The sequence below is a fragment of the Alligator mississippiensis genome, chromosome 5 (genome assembly GCF_030867095.1).
Source record: "Alligator mississippiensis isolate rAllMis1 chromosome 5, rAllMis1, whole genome shotgun sequence".
Taxonomy (NCBI): domain Eukaryota; kingdom Metazoa; phylum Chordata; order Crocodylia; family Alligatoridae; genus Alligator; species Alligator mississippiensis.
In genome coordinates, this window is record NC_081828.1 from 136,763,781 (window position 1) to 136,775,831 (window position 12,051).

The window sequence follows — 12,051 nt, forward strand, 5'->3', positions numbered from 1 at the left end:
TTTTTTGATAGACACCACAGGTTCAGAAGCATCACAGGCTGGTAGTAACCAGGGCCTGTGAGGTACAGCAATTTTACTCCAGCTCCAGAATCTACATTTTAATTCATAAGAAATGTAACATTTCAGAGGAGATCTATCCAGTCAGCCCTTACCAATTCAGCATCTCTCATATACTTGGAGTGTGTCTCATTATCAGTTGAGGCCCATCATCGGAGTGATGTGGGAAGCTTTGATTGCCACTGCTCATCCACAGCAGAACTGCAGCTTATTTCCAGGGATTTTTAACTGTTTTTTTCCTCATGTGCATGACATTTACTTCAAACTAAAACAAGAAAGCAGCTATGAATACAAATATCATGCACTTTATTTTTTTTAAAGTTGCATATGTATTTTAATAAGGACCAGTTTGGGATCAAATATGTGAAGTGAGGTGTATTTTTGTGCTATTCTCACAAAAGCAGCTGCATTGTAACTCAGGGCCTCTGTCAATTTGGGCTAAATAATTACAAACACCCCGCCAAGAAAATGGATCATTTATTCAGTCGCATATAAAAATTAAAAAACATAATACAGAAGAATATAGACTATGAACACATATCGAAACACTTTTTTTTACAAAAGGAATTTAATGGGGTACAAGGGTAAAAGAAAAATGTGATATGTACAGTCAACAAATAAGTTAGCAGGGTTCCAAAGCAATACACTCTTATTCTATGAGAGTCTCTCTTTGCTATATGGCTGTCAAATATAAAAATACTCAGAGCTGATCTAATCTTGTCTCTGTAAAGAATGCTCCCAACAACAGTAGTTTTGCCAGCATGAAGTATGAAGACTGGACTTATGTGCTAGCTGATGTGATATTTTTTTCCCCTTAGGAAAGGGAACTTGTCCCAGAAATCAACATCTATTATCTTGCAGGAAACCGCTGTTGAGTGCAACTTATATGCACTATTAGCTGTGTTAGTGTACTCTGAAGTGTCAAATTCATTCCTGTGTGATTTGCTGATGTGAAGACAGCTGATGCCAGAAATTAGCAGAACTGCAGCTGTATGCTAAGTTCTGAAGTACCCAGATGATCATTCAAGAATGATCAAAGACATTCTGAAGTTTTCATCATTTAGCTCCACCCTAGCTACTTTGCAAATTAAATTTACCAAAGGAAAAAAAAAAAATGCACTGGTAACTCATCCAGGCTCAAAATGTAATTCTCTTTATTATATTTTTTAACTGAAATTTAAACCTACCAAATAATAAAAAAATCAGGGCAATGTTTTTATTCCCAGTCTTTATATGCAGCAAAATAAATTAAGTGAAAATAAATAAACCTCAGTTTAAGAAAGAAGTTTAAACACATTTCAACATTAATTTTGTACCAAAAATTTAGTTAAAATGTTAAATAAAAACCAGATGGCTCACTGGCAAAAAGCTGGAAAGAAAAAATTGGCCTATACTGCATACTTTGCAGTTTGTTACCCAAAGTACAAACTACAGGATCTTGCCTAATAAATTGCAAAGATTTACAGGCAGGTGATGATATGGCTTTGCATATTTGTATATTAAAAAAAAAATCATTCAACATTTCCCCCCAGCAAAAAAGGAGACAGATCAAGTAATGTTGTCCAGGTGGAGACAGAATTATTAAACTGCACTGATAAAAAAAGATGGTAGAAATCCAGTTGTCTGACAAAAATAACCATAGCTATTTTGGGAATTAAAGACCAAAGAGGAAATTTTCAAATGGCATTAAAATACCCTGGTGTCTCAATATACAAGTAGAGAGGGATATAAACAAGCACATTTCTCCATTGACAGTGCTAAAGATGAGCAGAACATCTTTAGTACATAAATAAAGACACACTCAGCTGACGTTTCTCACAATCTGTTACTTGCAATTTTGCAGGGAAATTACTTCATGTATGGCATTTGTATGAAAGTGCTACTGGTTCAAGTAGAATGAATGGCTACTGGTAATTAGGATGCAAAAACATTTAAAACAAATGGTGGAATCTTTGTCTAATTAAAGTCCTCATCCAATGAGACCAGGACTTCAGCCTGAGACTATTATGATTGCTTATTGCATAAAAGTTACTGTCAGCAAGTTATAACATTTATTCTATTAATTATGCCATACTTCTAATATTGCTATACCAGTGATAGCTCATGGCAGACATGTAGAACTAGATCTTCAAATTGTCAAGTCCAGAGCCATGTGCAAAAGGGCACAAGCAACCAAAGTAACTGTATAGGCAGACAAGTTAGGCACTTTTATGTGTTAATGGGTAAACTTCTGACTGTGTGAAAATACCTGACTCTCGCGTGGAATTTTGAAAGCTGCATATGTAAATTAAGAAGGCAGTTGCAGGTTTGTTTTGTGAATCCTTAATTCTATAAATCTGGCTATGGTTTTAAATTGTATATCCACTAAAGTGCAGGCTGACCAAGGTTTTTCAAATTCAATTCTATTAATTTTGTAGTGTGAGGCTGTCAAAAGCAACACCTAAAATGGCTTTTGAACACAAGTTCCATTGGAAGTTAACAAGAGCTATGCTCCTATGCCACTTAAACGCTTTTGAAAATCCCAACCTAAAGTTGTAATAAATATCTAGATAATCTCTGCAGGTTCACCTATACCTGTGCACCCAACATGACTACATGTTCTAAGTGGAACACATTTTTTCACTTTATCTACGGAAGTCAAAAAAGTAAACAACTCTTGCAAGTCAAACACAAAGACTTGCCCCATGATTATTTCTTCATAGCATCCTCTGTTAGTAGTAGGACTAAGAACATGACAGATAGGAAGATAAAAATTCCATTGACTTCTGAGTGGGAGTTTTTATGCTCTCAAAAATTACTGGTTTTGCAAAAAGTAAGGCAAATAGGTGATCTCCACTGTTGACGTACACAATATTACCAAAATGGTTTACCACTTACTGGAAGATGAGAAAATTATACCCCTGGTTCTGGACCACAAGAGCAGAAACCCACAATAATGTCCATGGGCAAACCACAGGGTAGCTGCATATGCTGCTTTTCAGTTACTTATACAAATAAGCTGCTTTGGCTAATTTGGGAGACAGAGGTGAAGGAAATGCCATACATTATGCCCTCCTAGGCTCAGACATTAGGGAAATGAGCCAACTTTCAATAAGAACATCCCAATACTTCAGAGCTGCTTGAGTCAGTGGTGTGGGCCACAATCTTCCAACATCAAAGACATTCAGGAAGCATTTTTTGTCTCCTAGTTCCATTTCTCAGCAAAAATCATTTCCTGTGCTTCTAATAATCCATCTCTTATAATAATCCATGGCTTTACAGGAAAAGAAAAGGTATATCTTTGCTGTTTCCAAAAGAGGAGCACCTACATTCATGAATAGCATACACTATTGCTAGGTTTGCTAAACGTTCATTCAAAATTGAAAACAATCAGTTGAGGTTTTAAAATATATATATCCCATGTCAAAACATGCTGAAAAGTCTCCTCTTCTGTTTTTCCTCCCTCTATAGCATACAAGAGAGCACTTCCTTTCATAGAGTTTTCTTCTCCCATTTCCACACTAGTCGCATGTTTTTGTACATGTTATTCCATAGACCCTTCCTGTTCCTTATTTTCCAGCAAGGACATGCTCATGTCTCCATTACTCTTTGAATTTGTGTCTCCATTACTTTGGGAGTCCTCTGGCTTATGGTGTGCAAAAGTGTAGATTTCAGTGTCTGTCAGTGTCAAGGACGGAAGGTCCTGTGCATCAGACACCTTAGCCTCTTTCCTGAAAGACAGAGGAGGTGGGGTAGGTGGTACATCACCAATGGGTCCATCAAAAGGCCGGTACACATCTACTTCTGGATCAACTGATCCCTTGGATTCCTTCAGCAAGTGTCCATAGACCATGGCTTCATCAATGACTGCGTAAACATGGGAGTTGTTGTCTTCCCTCCTCTTTCTGAAAAAGGCCTGTTTTCCAGGCATTCGAGTATTAATGTTGGCATTGTACACCCCCACATTGGCAGTGTACACCCCCACATTGGCATTGTACACCCCCACTGCAGGATTCTGGTTTTTCTTCTTCCTGATATAAAGGCAAGATTAGTGCATGAGAAACACTACGAATAGTACACTGCTTGTGCATTTAAACTCTACATTGGGAATCATTTGTTGCTAGCCAAATCATATAGATTGTAGGCTCTGTACTCTCAATATTAAATACTAGAAGTACCATAACTCAGCCTCTCTTAGAAGTCACTGTATACACAGCAGCAGAGAACAATATCTTGTGTATAACAGAGCATCAAATAGCATTAGACATGATATTTAGTTCTATTAGAGTTTTAGTAATCCCAATGGCATCCATCTTGAGGTTTGTAATGGAAATGCTAGTAGTCCACAGTGAATTTGATCCTACAGCATGTGAGGCCCATTTCACTCAGACATCAATGGCAGTTAAAGACTTATCAAGCCATTACAAAATCTGGCCTAATGTTTGAGATAAGCAAACAGCAGGGATCTAGTTGACAAGTTAAAAAAATTATTTTCCTTGCAAATGCGGGTAGACCCCTAGGCACAAAGTTTCCTTGGGGAGGGTTTTTTGAAGTTGTGTGTCCTTCAAGCCTAAAATTCCAAGTATTTTCTCAACAGGGCAGAGGAGCATTTGCAGGTAGCAAGGGAGTTTAGAGGAATAAAACTTTGCTATAAAAAGGTAAAATGCCCTGAACTTTATGCCCAAGGTCAAACTAATGAAGAAGCCCACAAATTATCTAGTTTTGCTTCAAGTGAAAAGCTTTTGCACAACTGTAGTCATTGTGCAGCACAACTTCTTGACAGTTTCACCAAATTTAGGACACGCATCTCTGAACACTGAATGTGCATGTGCTACTTCCCTGACTCTAATAAGAATGCTCGTTTGAATGAAGTTATGAGTATTTTCGCTACCCAAAGAGCTCAAATTTTAGCTAAAAATGCTCAGCCGGGTTCTGCCAAACCAAAGAGAATTTGCTATGGAGCTGGCATAGAAGCTAGCTGGATGTTGCTGAATCTGGCTCCTGTACATTCCACCTTCTTCTCACTGCATATTGAAGATGCCTCCAGTTTGTTTTGCCTGTAGGCAACAGCCCTCTATAACTATGCAGTAACCTAACAGTACTGACTCATCAGAATGTAACTTCCTTAAATCCAGGATTAGGAAATCAATTCTGTTCTTGCACGCTATTCAAAGTAGTGATGCACAAACCAATCCAATTATTTCATAATTTATATGATGTATCAGAAGCAAAACAGGGAAGCTTGTTTGAAAAATGACTGTATAGAATTTTCAGAGAGAACAGCTAAATTAACTTGACCACTTCTAATGAAATTCAGCTGATACTTATTTTTGGTGAAATCGCACAAAAAACTGAGACCAATGCTACTGAAAAAGCACCTTGTAAGAAGTTATTTACAACGATACATTGCAACAGCATTAGTACAGGAGTCTCTCTCCATCTCCCTCTGTTTTTTTGTTTGACAATCTGTTGTACTTGCCTGCCCTCCATGTCCCACTGTTTATCCCAGACCCCCCTCATGGATCAACTATCTATCTAATGCAAGAAATAAGGATTGGACCCATACAAAAAACTCTTTTTTAAAATGTGTCTAACACAGTATCTCAAGTAAGGAACATACTTCTTCCTAATGCAGCAGATGATGAATCCAATGGCTATGAGTAGTCCAGCCCCCACCACTGCAGCAATTATCACCACCAAATCTATAAAAAGAAAGGAGAGAGAGAAATAAAACAAATCAGTGAGGTGAGACAGTCTCCTTCTCCTGAAAACCAGCTGCCAGATGGAGTCATTTCACTGCTACCCAATGTGCTAGCTCTGGGTAGAGAAGTGATAGCTCCTTTGCTGCTAAACTTGCCTTGTACATGTCACATACTTCCCCCATCCAATCATCCAGAGGCATGAAGAAGGGGCAAGAGTTAAGGTGGAAAGGAGCTAAGTTGCCACCTAAAATGGAAGCAGCATAGCAATGGCTGTGTGGGTAGGCTAATTACCTTCTGGGTAAGCTGAGTGGCACTGATGTTTAGCTGTGCAAATTAGTCCATCACTGGTGTGGGGTAGGCAAGAGTGTTTGGTGAAAGCTGTACCACCAGAAACAGCAAGCTTACCAGATGGACATAGCTTAAGGTTAGCAGTCTGTGAGAATAGTCTATTTTAATTAAAAACAAGCAAGCAAATTAAAGACTCTTAAATGAGTCTCTTCTAGAGTGAAGGACAATGTATTACCTGAACAATGTGGCAACTAGCTGTAAAAGTAAGAGGACACTAATTTTTTTTTCACAATGTATTTAAAGATATATTTAAAAGCCAGCATGCCCAGAAGGCACAAGAAAGTTAAGCAGCATTTTCTACTCCTAAGGTCACAGACCTGTTTAATGACCGAGGACCTGATCAAGCAACGTTGTTATCGCAGCAGCCCTTACTTACATGATAATCTATTAAGTACAGTAGAACAGCTCACAGGACTATGATCTAGCTTGGCTATTCTGCTTGAGCATACTGCTTTGGACACTTCAAGCTCTGCCCATCCTAATGTCTCCTTAAAATATGTAGAAAACTTTTTTATTCAATATGTTGAAAACCTCATTTCTAGCTTGGAGAGTATTTTAACAGTAACAGTTATAGTACCTTGCATGTCTTTCATCTAGAACAGGGGTTTTAAACCTTTTTTAATGTGTACCCCCAGCAGTCAGACATGTGGGGGTGCATGCACAGCTGGACACGAGTGGAGCAGGGAAAGGGGTTTGGTGCGTTGCCGGATGTGGAACGGGGGAGGGTGGCAGTAGCCACACACAGAGCAGCGACAGCATAGGGTGGTGGGTGGCAGCAGCAGCTTCCACATGCTGTCATGTGACAGTGACCACAAAATGATAGAGTGCAAGATCCTATGGGGAAGAAGGAAGGAAAGCAGCAGAATAAAGGCACTGGACTTTAGGAAAGCAGACTTCAGCAAACTCAGGAAACTGGTGGGTAGGACCCCCTAGGAGGCAAGTCTGAGAGGATAAAGACTCAAGGAAAGTTGGCTGTACTTTAAGGAAGCCCTCTTATGGGCACAGGAACGAATTATCCCAGGCAATGGAAGAATGGGAAATGCAGTAGGAGACCACCCCTGCCTAGGTAGCAGCATCGTCAAAGAAAAAATTGGTCACAGTATTATAGAAGAGTATAAGAATATTGCACAGGCATGGTAGGAGCAAACTAGGAAGGCAAATTTGAGATACAGCTGGCAAGGAACATAAAAGGCAATAAAAAGGGATCCTAAAAGAATGTCAAAAGTAGAAGGCAGACAAGAGATACTAGAAGTTCCTTACAGAAAGGAGGCAGCAATCTAGTTACGGATGATGCATAGAAGGTTGAAGTATTTAATGCCTTTTTTTTACATCAGGCTTCACAGATAGAGGCAGCTACCAGAAGTTAGTAGCAAAGGCAGGGAAGAAGACAAACAGCCTAAAGTAATGGCAGAACAGGTTAGGGATTACTTAGAGGACTAGATGCTTTCAAGTCATTTCCTGATCTGGCTGTACAAGAAATTGTCCCCTGGCTCACAAACATGGTGAACATCTTATTTTAATTTATGAAGAATTAAGTTAAAGGGAAAATTAGGGTACCCAGAACAAAAAAAATCTAGACAATTTTTGATGGATTAAGAGACAAGCAAACAAAAAAAGAACCCCCTTCAGAATTATTTGTCTATGGTTATCAAGGGTTTCTGAGATACCTGTGGTTCAGAGTGCAGGGATCTTATGACTAATATTACTTCCAATTTGTAAATTTGTATCGGTTAACACTAAACAACAACTTCCTCACTCTTTACACCGATGTTCCTTAAAAAGACAGCTCACACATTATGTACAATTAAAAATGTGCCCTTGTTATTTATAAGGTACTAAGGCTCACAGTTGTAAAAGACCTAGCATAAGAAGGTAAGTTTACATCTAAAATAGTAAAGTCCCACTCCTGTAACCAGATGCATGTATAGGTAAGAATCTATCTTCTGAATCGGGGCTTAAGCAGACAGCCTACAGCTAAACTGGAGTTGGGGCGGAGGTAGGCAGGATGGATGGGAATACCAATAAAATGAGGGATACAATGAAATTTTAAACCATTCCTAAGCAATTGTTTATGTTATTCTTTTTTAAACCTTTGCTAACTTTGCTTAACACATTTAGTAATTATGTACCAAGCGTAAGTAGTGAAAGTTTAAACAGCTGTAAGATGCAGAAGATTTAACACATCTGCATGGTGGATTCTGTACTTTAGGCCTGAATCTCTGATGTCCCATAGCAAAGACCTGTATAGAGACCCAAAGCTAGTGCATTCAAATTGCAAGGTTCAGACTTTGAGTCCAATACTTCAAATATCTTTCTGCAACTCTGCTATGGACAGACCTTTTACCCATCTTCCCCTAAGAGAACAACCTCTTTTGTTTTCCTAAGAGAACAAAAGCTCTTTTGCTTTTAAATGTCTAATATCAACTAATATTTTGCTTTTAAATATCTAATATCAACTACATATCTAATAATTGTAAAATGCAGTCATAAATTCTGTCCAATATAATGTCAGAAATACAGATTAGTCTGTAAACATGTTGGAACTTATTCATCAGGTAAATTCTCCAATTCAGTTAATGTACAAACATTGTCTTATAATTCTTCTGCTTCATTTGACCATTACACCCCAAGACCATATACCTACTCAACATACAAGCAAGAATGTAAAAAGATGAAGGGAACCTTGGACTGAGTTAAGGGAGCTGAGGCCATATGCTGCAAATCGGAAGATCTGCAGTGTTGTGGAGCTGCTGGAAAGCAGTAGAGTATAAAATCTTGGTAAACCAAAAATAGCATATGAGTACTTCAATGTAATATCTCTGTATTCAGACTGAAGTGTGTTATTGCTTCCTGGTACAGAAGGAGGAGAGGGGAAGAAATCAAACCAACCTGTAGGAACTCACCTGTCTTCCTCTGCATAAAAGTCACCCTAAACTGCAGGCTTAACAGCTTCTTATCCACTGGTTTACAGTTAGAGATGTTTACCCAGAAGTGATGGTACATGTCTAGGGGCTCAGGCAGTGGCTCATCTTCACGGCGCACAATTTCTTCAGCCCTTGGTTTCTGCTCCTTTATGTTCACATAGGCACGCCCTGTCTCACAAGCAATACCCATTCGGTCCTTGGAGAATGTGAGGTGGGCAGCTTGCTTTCTGGGGACCGTAATATTCCAGGAGACAGTGACATGAGGAGGTAGACCATCATACCAGTTAGGGGTCTGTAAGTAGACCTTATCTTCTGGGTCTGGGGTCACAGTGAAAATGCATTCCTCTGTAGTAAAGCAAAAGATAGAGAACATATACAGCGTGGCTAGTGCTCTCAGCTTTCTCTTTATGCATATTACATGACTTGGCCGCTCTTTGCTAAAATGAAACATGTGTCACTAACAGCCAGCAACTAACAACGGGAAGTGAGACTGCTTTTTACCAATAAATGCATATCAGTTATTGTATCTGTATATTTCATTCACCACATCTTCCCAGGAGCTCCCTAACCACAACCCTGAGACCAAAGTTTTCATTCAGACTTACAGAGGGAAAAGTTCCTCAGTGATTCAAAAGCTCTACCCAAGTAATGATTATCAGGATCAGGGCCTGGGAATTTTAACTCATTACTACTTATTAAAGGATGTGGGAAATGAGGTGAGAGAATAGATTACTTTCTTACCTTTAATAAATGGCACAAAAGACATTTTCAGATCCTGATTAACAGACTCATTGAGGAATCTTTTGCCAAATGTTCTGAAGGTGATGGTGATATTGTCTCTCATCTGAATCTTTTCAATCGCTCCCCCAGGACAGAAAACCCCAAGGTTTAACTCCTTCCTCTGAGTTGTACTGACGATACCATAACTATAGCTTGCATTGCACTTCAGCTCTGAGACATGTTGCTGTAGCTTCAAGGATGGAGATACTATTTCCACATTGATCTCTTCTGGAGCCAACAGCTTCCAAACAAACTTATCAAGTCGGATTGGCAGCTGGGCAATGGATGTAGGAACAGTGAGGGCGTACGATTTCCTATGGCAGAATCTGATATCCCAACAGGCTGTAGTCAAAGACACAAATTACAGATAAATTCTTTACAGAGAATAAGAAACTATGGAAACGAAGTTTCCCCATGAAGCACAGTAGTTAATTTTGCATACACACACACACCTCTCTTGTTTTCAAGGCAATCTGCATTTAAAGTACAAATAAAAAATAGGATTTAAAAGTGTGAGTCTTTAGTTGAACACTGGGGGAGATGAGATTACATAAAACTCTTCTTAAGGTATGCTAATCCTGTTCTTCAAGTAACAAGACAAGACAATTTTGTCATACCTATGGTTTTTTCAGCTGTGATCTTCAGACGCTGCAAGTCATTGCACAGGAAGGAAATTCTGTGTACAGTGCCAGACGTTAAAGTCAGATTATGGTCACAGGTTCTAGGATCTTTACAAATCAAGCATACGGGCTCAAAAGCCAAACGGCCCTCACTGGGCATTAAATTTGGAAGGATAGTCATAGTGAGATTCCTCTCTTTGCTTAAGTCAATGAAGTAGGTTACATCTGAAATGAAAAAATGATACAAAATAAATCAAAACACAGCTGTGATAGATGTGGCTATCTTAAAACTTCCTTTTGCTTATCTCCCTCCAAGTAAAACAACTATTGGAATTACCTTTACATCAGCTAAAAAAAACAAAACCCTTTATTTATTTTACTCTATTTTACGAAATACAAATCTAGACATTAGATACTAAATTGCTAAATCCAGATAACACATTGCTGTTCTAGTTTATGGAGTAAACAAGCCTATTTGAACAGAGTTCAAGTCCATTTACATCTTTTCAATCCCACAGGGTTAAAATTATGTTAGCTCCTTCTGATCAGGTTAGATAGTAATATAAACAGCTCACTAACAATATACAGGGCCTAGTGAATTTAAATCTATCAAAGTGGCCTAATAAATTTTCTACAAAGCAGTGTGAATGTCACCACAAAGAACAGTGGACAGAATACTAGACTGAGGCAGGTAATCCTGGTTCTGTGGTCAATTCCGAGAGATTTCTTGCATGATCTGTCTCTCTCTGCATTCCTTTGGGTAAAATGGGGATCCTGATTTCTCACTTATATACAGAGGGCTGACATCTGTGGATGAAAGCTGCTAACTACAGAGTACCATTACTGTATAGCCAATTAGATAAATTGAGTTCTCTCTGTCACTCAGCATAAATGATAATCATACTGTTAGAGGCAAGGATGTTTTAGGGTGATCTCTTTTACTGGATGTACGGTATGGGTGGGATAGAGTTAAATAAGCTTTTGAAAGCAAGACACATTGTTCCAATTTTTACAAAGGACTGGAAGCTCTTTTCTGTGATTAACTGTTTGGGATGTGCTTTTATTTTAACCTCTAAAAAAGACAAGCACAAATCCAGAATAATAAGAACATGGGAGACAGCTGCAGTATTTTATTACACTTATCAGACCCTCTGTTTAATCCATAGTTAGTATGTTGCTTGCTAACTGATAACTAGGGTCAAACCAGTCTGGAGTGGTTTTGCACCTGGCCAGGAACCAGACAGAGTTAATGGCTTCAGATAAGCAGTTAACTTAAAAAAAGGAATAGAGACTTTTATTGTTTATCCCAGCTATTCTCTGATCACCAGACTGGTTGGTAAAAAGGTGGGTGGGGAGGAACCAAACAGGGAAAATGAAACAAAATTTAGAGGAGTTCAAAAGTCTAAGCCCTGAAATGGAGGGGAAGCAGAACTGCAGAAAACACAGACAGAACTTGAGCCCCAGAACCAGCTGGAAGGGTTCACCTGGAATAAGTGAGTTCTACTTGAGTAACAAGGAACTCAAGGAAATGCTAAATTTTAGGCAAGCAGAGTATCTAGCCCTTCTATGACTTAGCCATTTTTATTTCCTGCTTTCTCTGTTCCTATAGATAACTGAATGATGTTTTGTTTTGAAAAAGCG

General features: G+C 38.7%; 1 protein-coding gene across 1 annotated transcript in view; it reads right to left on the reverse strand.

Annotated features, from left to right (window-relative positions):
* Positions 1-517: 517 nt before the first annotated feature.
* The window catches only part of CDCP1 (CUB domain containing protein 1), a 46,893-nt gene continuing 35,359 nt past the window's right edge, over positions 518-12,051 (reverse strand). The window contains exons 5-9 of the mRNA XM_014602612.3: positions 10,408-10,635; positions 9,752-10,132; positions 8,990-9,355; positions 5,657-5,738; positions 518-4,067 (exon numbers count right to left, since the gene is read on the reverse strand). Coding sequence (XP_014458098.2) covers positions 3,581-4,067; positions 5,657-5,738; positions 8,990-9,355; positions 9,752-10,132; positions 10,408-10,635 — 1,544 coding nt within the window. The 3' untranslated portion in view covers positions 518-3,580. The remainder of the gene's footprint in view (positions 4,068-5,656; positions 5,739-8,989; positions 9,356-9,751; positions 10,133-10,407; positions 10,636-12,051) is intronic.